Source organism: Mercenaria mercenaria, chromosome 16, assembly GCF_021730395.1.
Source record: "Mercenaria mercenaria strain notata chromosome 16, MADL_Memer_1, whole genome shotgun sequence".
Lineage (NCBI taxonomy): Eukaryota > Metazoa > Mollusca > Bivalvia > Venerida > Veneridae > Mercenaria > Mercenaria mercenaria.
This window is the reverse complement of record NC_069376.1, coordinates 44,343,109-44,356,372: the sequence shown is the minus strand read 5'-3', so window position 1 is coordinate 44,356,372 and position 13,264 is coordinate 44,343,109. Positions and strand designations below refer to the sequence as shown.

Here is a 13,264-nt window from a genome sequence, read left to right as displayed (position 1 = left end):
AATATGCACTTTGCTAACTTAAAGCAGTCATGTATATAAACCAGAATAATCTTTTGAGTTTTTGGAATTAAAGTTTTCAAATTCAAGAAAAAATTATCCCTATAAAGTTCAATAAAACAATGCGAATAAGCAGTGAAACCTGTCTATTTGTAAATGGAACTGGTTTCTTTCCAAGGATAAAGATGTTTTCAGGAATTTCCACCTTCAAGGGTGTCAGTTAGAAATGCTGTTCCATTAAATTATACAGAATACTTAGTCTGAGCTTCTCAATTGTACAAATCTGTTTATCTGATTTTGCAAATTTATATCTGTGAAAAAACATGCATAGTCAAACCTGTATTAAACAGCCAGCCAAGTGAGTCACAACATTTGGCTGCTAAAGGCAGGCAGAAATTCAAAGAAAAGGTCAATTTGGGGAACTTCTTTACTGACTGCATAAGGCAAGTAACTGCTCACTACAACTGACTCCTAAGGCAGCTTCAACTTTTATTACAATTATTAAAGAAATAAAAATTTCCTTCTTTTTTTTTTAAGTTTTTTGTCAGATTTTACCTTTTCTTATTCCTGATTAGTTTAATAGCCACCATTTGATCTGTTTTATAATCATACGCCTTCACCACCTGTCCAAAAGAACCTTTACCTAGCACCTCGAAAATCTCATAGCGATAAACCAAGTGGTCGTGTAGCACCTGCGTGTCAAGAAGACATTTGTGTAGAACATATTGCAAATTTCCTCACATCAAGTGTGCATAGAATACAACCAAAAGTGTGTGTGCAGACAGGGCTGTCATATTGTATGGAATGATACGATCAAGTCAGTGACAAAAGGGTACAGAATTCTGGTATATCAGTACTCAAAAAAGCCAAACTTTTATAATGTAGGAAAGATACCATTGCTAACACATTTTTTCCCTTGAATTATTTAAAAGGAAGTGAAACTGTTACTGTGAAAGTTAAATGTTCACTGTTATTTATACTATAAATCTGTGCAAAAATCTGTTTAGATTTCAAGACAAAAACTATTATCTAATTTCGAAATAAAACTTTGATAGATCTTTTCCTTATTTCCATAATTATGGATGTTGTTAATGATATTTGTCATTTTATACATTAACACAAAATTTTCAATCAATATGACAGCCCTTTAAATGTGCAAAGGATGAATTCTTTAAAACTGTTTGTGATGAAACATTCAAGTTTTACAGCAAAAATACAAGTAACTCTATGGGGAACAAAGCCCATTCCCAAGTATAATTCTTCAACCCAGAAACTTGTGTGAGTGAGTTGCTGATGAAAGTTGGAGAAAGTACACAGAATGCAAATCCAAAAATTACACTTTGAAGTACCTCTCATACTCTTTATGAATAGATGAATTTAAAACAAAGCATAGTGTAAAATTTTCATGAAATTGTCAGACTGACAAGGCTAAAAATAGCTGTGCAGATCTATATATACCGTTTGTTTCCCTGCTTCAAAATTTTAATGGCAGTGTTTTTCAGTTCTTTATGATCGTAGGTATTAATACATTCTGAGTGCACACCTATACCAACAACTTCAAATATTTCAAACCGATATCCTATATGGTCACTAAGAATCTGTGGAAGTATAAAATCGATTAACAAATGATCAGAGATCAAAAAGGTATTAACCTTTACCCTGCTAAATAGTTAAAATGGACTGGTCCATCATTCAACTTTGGCAGTACCATTTATTATTCAAAGGGGTTTTCTTTGAAAATTTACTGACTCCGTGCAGGCTGGTCTTGGTCTGCACTGGTCATAAAGGCAAAAATTACTAGCCACCAGCAGACTAAAGGTTAAAGCAATTTCCTCTCATTTTCAAAATTTCCAAAAGCTGGAGGTCATTTTCCTATGTAAATCCTATATGCCTGTTTATGAATAAAAATAGAAATTACAGTTAGATCAAATTAACAAAGATGCAGGAACTTGAATATTTACCATAGAAAAACACACCAACTGTTAGTTCATATAGGTAAAACATTAACACAGTTGAAAAGTTTTATCAATACAATGCATTAGACATTTTGAATTTCACAGAGGATGCAGTGGTCCAGTGGTAACACTGTCTGACTACGAAACCAGCGGTTGTGAGTTTGAGCCCCTGCTCCTCCAACTATAAATTATTAGCATTTGGGTAAGAGTCCCATGTATGGGTGCTTAAATTACACCTGTCATGTATAAGAACCAGGGATTTTAGCTTCTGGAATTGGAGGGACTTCTGTATCTTGCATTATTCTCCCACTAACATTACTGTCTTCTGGTTGAGTTGCCCATATGGGTAACTGCCGGCAACTAAAATTTGCTTACATATAAACGAACAAATACGAATTTCAGTTTAACACAAGAATTTCATAAAGACAAGTAAACTAGCATGATAATTCAGCTGAACTCACCTTTATATATGAGCCATTTTCATCATCATAACCATTATTCTGAGCACTGCCTGGTTCCCCTTCTATTTTCTTGGCTTCCAGTCCCAGGAACCAGATCTCTGGATAGTCTAAAATTTCTGTTTGTTCAAATGCGGTCAATTTTCCTCTGTATAATTTGAGGGCCTCTGAAATAAAAATACTTTTTTTTTCAACTACACAGTTCAGTTACTATACTTCATGAACACACTCTTCAGTAAATGTTTAAGCCTTACCCAGGACTGATGCTATTCTTGCAGGCTGGACAGGATTTTCCAGTGTGCCAGCAAATCTCCTCTTGCACCCCTGGGTGTAGGACAGCTCTCATAATATAATAGATATCATAATATATGACTATCACAAATAAATGCGTACATTTATAAGCTAATATATAGAGGATATATTTGTAGGTTTCATTGTAAGATTGAAATATCTTTCATGAGTGAACACTAGATGCAACATTTTTTTATGAGTGGCATAGTCAGGAGTAAAAAGGTAAGATAGGGTGTTCAAGAGTGAAATTATTTTAATCTTACATTGTAAAACAAATTTTCTTTTTAATTTATGCTTTGACTAAATTTACTCATTTTACAGTTTCTTACCAGAGAAAAATATATTTGATATTTTCTTATGTGAAAAGACCAGATATATTTCACACCAACAGTTCAATAATTCACTAAAAAATAAAAGAAAATATTATTTAGGAAATTCCATTTCATTTGTCCATTATTTTCAGAATTTTTTTTTCAAAATTTAGAACCTATCTCTGGTTACAGATGCTGATGTAATGGATAACTAGCTCTTCCATAACTGGTTTGATAGTAACCTGGCAAAGCCATGTAACCAACTGAACAGTTACGTTCAAACCAAATATTCCCATATCCACATAAAACCAGTGGTAGTCCAAGTTAGAAACTAAACCTTACCAGCAGGGGTCATGGGCAATTTGTTGCCATATTGGTCCCTTTTACTTCGTTCTGGGGTCCCTATGGTGGAATATGTGTTCTGCCGTGTTACTGACTCTGTCTGTCTTAGCGACGGTAAAGTTGACTGGTCATCATCTTTGTGCCGACGATGATGATGCTGATGTTCAGACTGGTTCAAGTGAGGTAATGTTGTTGTAGGTGCAACTGTGGCAACCAATTTGCCCTAGAATAATTGTTACAGAATACAATGATAGTGTCACTGCATGATTTCTTCATTAATGGGATATACAGGTCTGTTGTTCAAGAAATAAATATATGACTCATTTATATTTGAGCCGTGCCATGAGAAAACCAACATAGTGGCTTTGCGACCAGCATTGATCCAGACCAGCCTGCGCATCCACGCAGTCTGTTCAGGATCCATGCTGTTCACTAACAGTTTCTCTAATTGCAATAGACTTTGAAAGCGAACAGCATGGATCCTGACCAGACTGCGCAGACTAAGAATATAAAAGGAAACAGACACAGCATAAATATTATGTTATTGAATTCAATCTTTTTTCAATAAAAATTATGATCTTTACCACATGACTATTTGTGAAGTGATGAAAAAAAACATGACCAACTGTCCAATCAAGAATCTGACCAATAACCTCTAATTATCTAACTTTGTCCGAGGTAAAGAAAAGATCTGTCCGTAAGACAGCCAATGCTCCACTATTCAAAATATTGTCCCAGAAGCAGGAAAATATTACCCAAAATGTTAAAATATCTGAAGAGTTTTAAGTTCAAAAGGGGACATAATTTGACCAAAATGCATGTCAGAGTTATGGGTCTTGATGCAATCAACTGGTTTTATAACCCCAAAGGCACATGTGAAGTTTCAACTTGATATCTGCATTTGTTCTGCAGATAGTAACTTGCACACAAAACTTTAACCAGAATTTTCTAAGTCTAAAAGGGGGCATAATTTGCCCAAAAATACATTTCAGAGTTATGGGACTTGACCAAATGAGGTTGGTAGTTTTAGCAATAGCTGTATGTACTTGCACGCAAAACTTTAACCAGGATTTTCTAAATCCAAAAGGGGGCATAATTTGGCCAAAATGCAGGTCAGAGATATTAAACTCGATGCTATCAGCTAGTTTTATAACCCTAAAGACACAAGTGTTTCAATTCAATATCTGCATTAGTTTTGGAGATAGTAACTTGCATGTAAAACTTTAACCAGGATTTTCTAAGTCCAAAAGGGGGCATAATTTGCTCAAAATATATGTCAGAGTTATGGAACTTGACCCAGTGAGGTTGGTAATTGACCTAGAAAAAATAAGTTTAAAAGCTATAATTATGCCTTTAAATAATAGCTGTATGTACCTGCATGCAAAACTTTAACCAAGGTGTGACGCCGATGCCAACGCCAGGGTGAGTAGAATAGCTAGACTATTCTTCGAATAGTTGAGCTAAAAACCAACACTGTCAAAGTAAAAAAATCTTATATAATTATAATTATAGCTAATCCAATTAGAAATGCCAAAATAGATCATTGATTGAATGTCTAATCAAGACTAGTTGAAAAATGAGAATCTACAACTGAAGTTCAGCATCACAAACAAATAATCCACTACTTTGGCTATTTCAAGGGCCATAACTCTGTAATAAGAGCTAAGATTCTCAAGAAGAATGCCAAGTGTGCAAGGTCACATCACGATAAAGACTCCAGCAAGGTTTCCTAAATTTACATCAAATACTTTTTGAGCTAGGTATATAATTAGGTGAAAAAGTGCATTTTTTACTATTTCAGGGGCCATAACTTTAAAAATAAGGGGTGGAGCCAGCCAAAAAATTAGAGGTGTGCAAGTTTATATCATGATAAAGACTTATGCGAGTTTTCAACAATTTATATTAAATACTTTTTGAGCTAGGTGTGTCACAAGGTGAAAATGCACATGTCAGGGGCCATAACTCTAAAAATAGGGGGCGGACCCATGAAAAATAGGAGGTGCACAAGTTCATATCATGATTAAGACTCATGCAAGGTTTCATGAATCTATATCAAATACTTTTTGAGCTAGGCATGTCAGAAGATGAAAATGTGCATTTTTGACTACTTCAGGGGCCATAACTCTGAAAATTGGGGGCAGACCCAAATGAAAAATAGGAGGTGCGCAAGTTCATATCATGATTAAGACTCATGCAAGGTTTCATGAATCTATATCAAATACTTTTTGAGCTAGGCATGTCACAAGGTGAAAATGTGCATTTTTGACTATTTCAGGGGCCATAACTCTGAAAATAGAGGGCGGAGCCAGATGAAAAATAGGAGGTGGGCAAGTTCATATCATGATTAAGATTCATGCAAGGTTTCATGAATCTATATCAAATACTTTTTGAGCTAGGCGTGTCACAAGGTCAAAATGTGCATTTTTGACTATTTCAGGGGCCATAACTCTGAAAATAGGGGGTGGAGCCAGACGAAAAATAGGAGGTGCGCAAGTTCATATCATGATAAAGACTCATGCAAGGTTTCATCAATTTATATCAAATACTTTTCAAGCTAGGCGCGTCACGAACTTCGGACGGACGGACGGATGGACGGACGCACGGACAGACGCACGGACGCACGGACAAGACCAAATCTATATGCCCCCACCACTCATGGGGGGGCACAAAAAGTGAAGCAGAAGACAGTGAATGTAACATTACAATATATACATTTCTTTTTAATAATCATATTTTTGTTGGCAGTTTTTACCAATATGGATGCTTCATCGTAGAAAGATAAACAGGAAGATGCTAATGGCTTTATTTTCATTTGGAAATTTATTTTGCGGATTGACCCAACCACAAAACCCATAAAGGAGCCTCTTAGGCAGTGTGGTTAAGGTCGCCGCCTTCAAATCACTTGCCTCTCACAAATGTTGGTTTGAGCCTCTTGAGGAACCCAGCCAGCAGGCTTATAAAAGGTCAGTGGTTCTACCCAGGTGCCCACCCGTAATGAAATAATGCCAAGATGAGCACCTGAGGTCTTCCTCCATCAGGAAAACTAGAAGGTCGCCATATGAGATATAACTGTGTCTTTGTGACGTTAATCCCAACAAAGACATGAAAACAAAAATAAAATCTATAAAATTATCATTGTGTAGCCACACCTCTGTATGTACAAGTCCATTAGATTTGTGTTTCCCTGAGTCTGAATGGTCCTTGTGTTTATGAGAGGTGTGATGTGATGACTGGACTTGTTGTTGTCCGGTTGTGATGGTGTGACTGTGACTGAGTGACTGTCCGTCTGACTGATGCTTCGATCTGTGATGACGATGGGTACTGGCATGTGTTGGACTCTGAAAAGACAAAATAACCGTAAAAAATATAGTAAACTGTATTGCTGAAAAAGAATAGGCTGGTGTCAAAGGAAGGCTATTGGTTTGTCACTTTTTCACAATGTGGTAAGTGGAAAATAAGAAAATCTGCATTTATTTAGATTTCGACAAAATTCTGTTGTTCATTTGCAGCAGATAAAATCATTATAACAATGTGCTGGTAGCAACATATTAACCTTAGCCTGCTAAATTTCTATAATGGACAGGTCCATCATTCAATTTGGGCAATACCATTTATTAATATGCAACCAAAACTCTTAATCAAGACTTATATATTGATTTCCTATTATAACTAGGCAAACTCATGCTAACATGTTAAACATTGCTTCAGTGCAAAATACTTGTAACTGTATGTTAAAACTGAAGCAGTTATAGTAGTTTTCCACAAATTTACTTTCTGTGATTATATTAAATAAAGATGAACATTAAGGGAGCTAACTCACCACAAAATCTACAATTTTTACTCCCCCTGAGTATCTTTTCAAAGCAGATTTTAAATTCCGTGATAAAATCTCAAAATCCATATTCAGAAGTTAAAATCTCATTTCACTTTTTATAATCAAGTTTCCAAGATTACTAGGCTGTAATCAAGAAACCAGTCTTTTGTCAAGAATCCAGTCATTGTTCTTAAAAGCCTTTCCTTCATATCCTAATATCATATATTATTACACTGGTATTTCGAATCTGAAAGCTTTTATTTTTTTCGAGCTGTGGCATCACTTTTCCAGGTATTGCCTATGGCAGAAATATGCTGACATAAAGCATGACATAAATTATGTCATGCTGAAAAATTATAAAAACCTGGCCTAAGTATCCGTTTCATTTGAATTCTAATGCTTATTGTAATTCAGAAAGTTCAGAATTAATATTATTTTACATTTTTTTTTTATGAAGTTCCTAACAACATTATATACTCCTCAATATTGTAAAATCCTAAATGTAAAAAATTCAAGGTTATGCCAATTAATCCATGCAATTAGATATAATTGATGAACAGATTAAAAGAACTATATTTATTTCATCTTTAAGGTGATTGTATAATACTCTAATTCATGTCCACATGATACAGCAGTTTTGATTACCACTTAATTTTTAAACTCTAATTTCACAGTAAACAAATCCTGTCTCCTGCAATTTTTATTTTATTTCAACATCATTCCATTATGTTCTTACAAGACCAGAAAAGAACCAAACCGACAACACTATTGTATCATCTGCCTTATGTATGGAGTCAAATTATACACTTTCTATACACTTAGAAAGTGAATCATATTTTGTTATATTCCAGTTTATTTTATAATTTTCAAAACATTAATGACTGGCTAGCTATATTACAAACATCACAGAGCCTTTCATATATCCATCTATTTTAAAGCTTTAATCCAGTTCTATTTCATTACTTTTCATTGAATATAAACTCTCAAACATTACATCGTTTTGCAAAACTTTTCGACCTCTCGATCTGCATTAAAAATTTGCATAATTCAAACACCAAATCTATTATACAGTCAGACGCTTCTTAACTAAATACCTGAAAGTGAAAATATTTTCAAAATGAACAAATATTTTTGCACCATAAAAGTGAATGACCATGCTTTTAACAAAAAGAAGCCATGTAATTTTTAACTTGTAATGGCCTCGTTATGGGTGTATCACAAAAGCAAGAATTATCGTATTTTCACAAAAGATCATAAAATGGTAATATATGGGTATAATAGTCTTAAAAGTTTTATTTTTCACGGATATCCGTCGAATGACACATGCCATCGGCCAGGTTAAATGTTTTAACAATATTTTGTTATGCCATTGTGTTGTCAAATACAGATTTTGATATCGATATTTGACTCAATACCCAAATAAAGACTAAAATATCTACTTTTTATTTTATTTTAATTAAGTGAATATAAATCCAAATTTTAATAAATGCATTTTAACAATTACTTTGCTGGTATCAACTTAATTTAAAGGAATTTATTTTTTCAGATTTCAGGCAAAATGAACAACAGAAAATGATTTACAAGTCTACAAAATGCACTTTTCTTTTTGTGAAGTATTTTTATACACTGCACGTATTTTGTTGTATTTAACAAAAAAATCAGCTTCTTGGTTATTGGCGGTTCATCAGAGAGAAGAACTGCAATGTCATCTATGAAACATTCTCCATGAATTCATTTGGCATGTCAAAACAGCAAAACCTTAATACTAAAGCTGAAAGTTTTTTGATATTTTGCACCCATAATTCAATGACAGCTTCTGGGTATCTTGCACCCTTAATTTCATTCTGTAAACATTGAAAGCGGTATCCTGCACCCTTAATTTCATTCTGTAAACATTGAAAGCTTTTGGGTATCCTGCACCCTTAATTTCATTCTGTAAACATTAAAAGCTTTTGGGTATCTTGCACCCTTAATTTCATTCTGTAAACATTGAAAGCGGTATCCTGCACCCTTAATTTCATTCTGTAAACATTAAAAGCTTTTGGGTATCTTGCACCCTTAATTTCATTCTGTAAACATTGAAAGCGGTATCCTGCACCCTTAATTTCATTCTGTAAACATTGAAAGCTTCTGGGTATCTTGCACCCTTAATTCAATCTATAAACCTTAAAAGCTTTTGGGTATCTTGCACCCTTAATTTCATTCTGCAAACATTGAAAGCTTCTGGGTATTCTGCACCCTTAATTCAATTCTATAATAAACCTTAAAAGCCTCTGGGTATCTTGTACAATTCATAACATGAACATTTAGCTAGCATATTATCATTGTAATCAAGTAATAATTTTACAGTTAACCGAGAATACATAATGCAATAATGTCATCATATTTTACATACAAATTAAATGCATGGCTATATATAGCACCTAAAACAATAGTCTCCAAATTTAAACAGATCAAGTTTAAAAATATTTAACCTTTTTTTTTCAATGAAGTACAGTCCCACATTGAAGTACCTTTTGTTATAATGATGTTCTATATTTGAGTTCTCTGGGATCATGGAGGCCCTTGAATGTTCTTGTAACTCAGGTTCTCTTGGACCCTTATTAACCTACTCAATCAAAACTTAAAGTATTGTTTCCACAGGACAATTAAAGAAGTCTGCAATTATTTCTCTTAGATACAAGTTTTCTTTGGTTTCAAAGCATCTTCTTTCTGATTTTATTTCAAATACGGAATGACTGTCAACATCCTTAATACAGCTTTTTTACAAAATGTTTTTTTCCCATAAAATTAAAATATTTAACAGTAGAACTTATTATGGCACTATAGAGATTCAAAATAATGATATCAGAGTTTAGAAGCCAAATTGTACGTATTTTTTTTTATCAGAACAAGAAACTGTAACAAGATCTCTGAAATCCCATTACATCTTTTCTCCCAATTTGCATTTCATATTTTCTCAAAGCTTTCTTCAAACTGCTTCATAATACAAACCTGTGTGCCATGCTTGGCTTTGGTCATATTCTCCAACCCTGCAACTCCAACGCCGGGGAGAACGGGAACCCTGTGCTTCTTCTCCCCACCCCCCACCATAGGCAGCCTCATACCATATTCCATAACTGTTACAATAGTAACTTCCCTTTTCTGTACTTCCACACACTATAAAGTTAGCTCCCTTCACTACAAGTTATCTCTCTCAATCACTAATTAATGATACACTTGGGGGAAATGCTGAGCACTCTCATGATTATGTGATGATCTGTTACTTGTCATTTAGGTACAACCATCCAAAGATATCCTATAAATTATCTCCCTTTAGAATAAAAGTTACATAAAAGTTACTTCTGAATGAATTTTCATGTCACATTTCCATTGACAAATTCCATTCTTGATCTCTCCTGTTCACTAAGCCTTCATTATAATCTATAGAATTGTAAGTTTCTGTCTTTACATGTATTCATGTCTAACATGCATTTCAACTTCTGCATTTCCACACATTCTAGTGCTAATACTGAGTTTACCACCTGTAAATTGTGCTAAAAATAAGGAAAGGTTGCATTGAGTTTGAAATGTCAATACGGTGACTCTAACCTTTGAGAATTGAAACAGAAAATTTGCCAAGACTTTACCACGAGCATATCATATACCATTAAACAAAAACTGACTCGTGTCTAAAAATTCTTGTGCATATGCATGGCTGCATTAAAAAAAACACAACAGGAAAATTACAAAATACCCTGAAAAAAAAAACACAAACAGACCAATTGAAACAGTGATCTATTCTGCAAGCGTTTTGAAAGAAGTTTAAACATTCAAGTTTGTTTTTTTTTTCAGGCCGATTACTTGACTCCCCCTGCGCCCCAAACCCCAGTAAAAGTTCAGTACAGAACCATTTTTTTTTTGCTAAATGTAACATACTGTGAAAATCATTAATATTTGTGGGGGATTAATACTGTGGCCAAACCAAAAAAATAAATACCGAGAAACAAATGAAATGACTGTTTATTTTGTCTTCAGAAGTTTTTATCCATGCATTTGATTATATAAAAAAAATATTTTTAAAAAAAGCCTTTTTTTTTTTTCAAAACAAAAACCTTCATGCTCTTGAAATTAAATGATTTCTCACTATTCATAAAAGAGAAAATCTCTTTTCCAAATTCCAAATTTTTGCTTAAAATTTACTCTAAAACTAAAGGTTAACATCAGAAAAAAAGCCATTAGTAGGATATCACGACCATATTTTTTTCTAAAACCATTTGTTTCTGTTCAGTATATTGAATAGAATGAATTTTACAATAATTTTCATTTAGAACTGGTCTTTTCCTTCCTTGCATAACAGACATGTAAAAATCACTCATTGTCCTCTTTCAAGAGTATGAATCTAGGCTAATACTGTTTTAAACTATTGACTGAAATGACATATCAATTAAAAAGTGTAAAAAAAATGTCAAGCACTTTGTTCCCATTATTCTGTACAATTTCATATACAGCTGCTACTTTAATTGATTTCCTGTCAGCTGTATCAACTGAGATCACCACCAATAATTATTTTCACTACTGCTCTTTTGACAGTAATTTTTGCAGGTATGAAATCCTATACCCAGATCATATTAAAATCCTGTTTCAACATTACGCTACATTTTTTTAAAATCATATTCCGTTTGAACAAAAAAGCTTCTGCATGTAACCCATACTGTGTTAGTACAATTTACGTCATTACTATATATTCTATTTAAACAGCACAGTAACACTAGATGTAATTAAAGTAACGATTTTCTCCAATTTTTAAAAGCCCATCACTTTTCACAGGAACTATTCTCCATTAAATATTCAATAACATTCAATCACAGTTTCAAGATATACAGGAATGGATTTTTATGGACGAATTTTCCATTCAACACTATTAATTCTACCCTTTAAACAAAAGACGTCTTTGGCCAATATATCGACAAATCTGAAACAATTGCCTATTGAAAAACACATAATTTAACTGATTACTCGTCCATTCAAGTTATTTTTAAGGTTTTATTTCAATCGAGGTCTTAACAAAAGATGGAAAAGAGCGCATTTAAGCCACTTTGAAAACACTAAATTCATAATCTCTTGTTACAAGACTGTATTATTATTACGCATTGGCGAGCAAATTGAATAATTTTCAATATTCGGTCAGGATTCAATTAACATGCTTTGGAAGATAAGTTTTACTGATAAATGAGCAATTTTTAATTTTGTACTTTGGCTCAAATCACCCAGAAATTGATCAATATGCATGAATAATTCATACAAAGTTACATATGAATTTTAATGAAAGAGTATGAAAAGTGGACTGGTCAGTAAGTTAGTGACACCATATCAAACTCATGATGCCAAATTCTTTCAGAATCATTATTTTAATATACTTAAAAACTACTCAAGTTTTATTAAAAATATATGCCAACAGTTTCAAGTTTTCCCAATGATAAAAACAATTAAATATTATGGTGACATATATATATAAATTTCATAACTTAATTTATCTTTTTATAATTCACTTACTAAACACCATACCAGTTCCTGTTAGATGACATAAGTACCATGCCACCCCAAGTGTAAAAAGTTTAAAATGTATATTGCCTTTTTATTCAGAAAAATATATATTTAAACAGAAAGTTCATTTACGTAAAAGTTTTTGGTTTTTGTTGTTGTTGCTGGGCAATATAGAGTTGCACTAAAGCCAATGCTAAAAATCCTTAGAACACCTATTTAATACAAAGGTTAATTGCAATACCATATTTTGGTATAAAAAAAAACTGAAATCCAATTTTAAAGATAACATCTATTAATACTAGGGATTACCAACCAATACAGTCATTTACTGACTTTCAAGGATTAATTAAAACTGCACTAAAAGAAGGAGTGTTACAATCTTAATGAAAGATTTACGAACATAAGATTGTTAACTATGTTTATAAGGTATTAACCCCTAGTTACACAATAGGTTACAAAGAGTGCATGTCTGGAAGATGTATCAGTCAGGAAGACTGCTAATATAATATGCCAATTAATGAGCTTTGTGTTAATATTCCATTTAACATATAACCACGGTTGTCTTTCTCA

The 13,264-nt window shown here is 33.2% G+C and overlaps 1 protein-coding gene across 5 annotated transcripts in view; it reads right to left on the bottom strand.

The window, feature by feature from the left end:
- Window positions 1-13,264, bottom strand: part of LOC123539623 (dual specificity tyrosine-phosphorylation-regulated kinase 4-like) — a 106,676-nt gene that overhangs the window by 14,082 nt on the left and 79,330 nt on the right. For 2 of the 5 annotated variants that reach the window (XM_045324295.2, XM_045324294.2), the window contains exons 4-7: window positions 6,504-6,692; window positions 3,355-3,577; window positions 2,414-2,577; window positions 553-689 (exon numbers count right to left, since the gene is read on the bottom strand). In XM_045324295.2, coding sequence (XP_045180230.1) covers window positions 553-689; window positions 2,414-2,577; window positions 3,355-3,577; window positions 6,504-6,692 — 713 coding nt within the window. Of the gene's footprint in view, window positions 1-552; window positions 690-2,413; window positions 2,578-3,354; window positions 3,578-6,503; window positions 6,693-7,174; window positions 7,299-10,162; window positions 10,931-11,623; window positions 12,085-13,264 lie in introns of those variants that run through there. The other 3 variants (XM_045324298.2, XM_045324296.2, XM_045324299.2) reach the window with 3 other exon arrangements.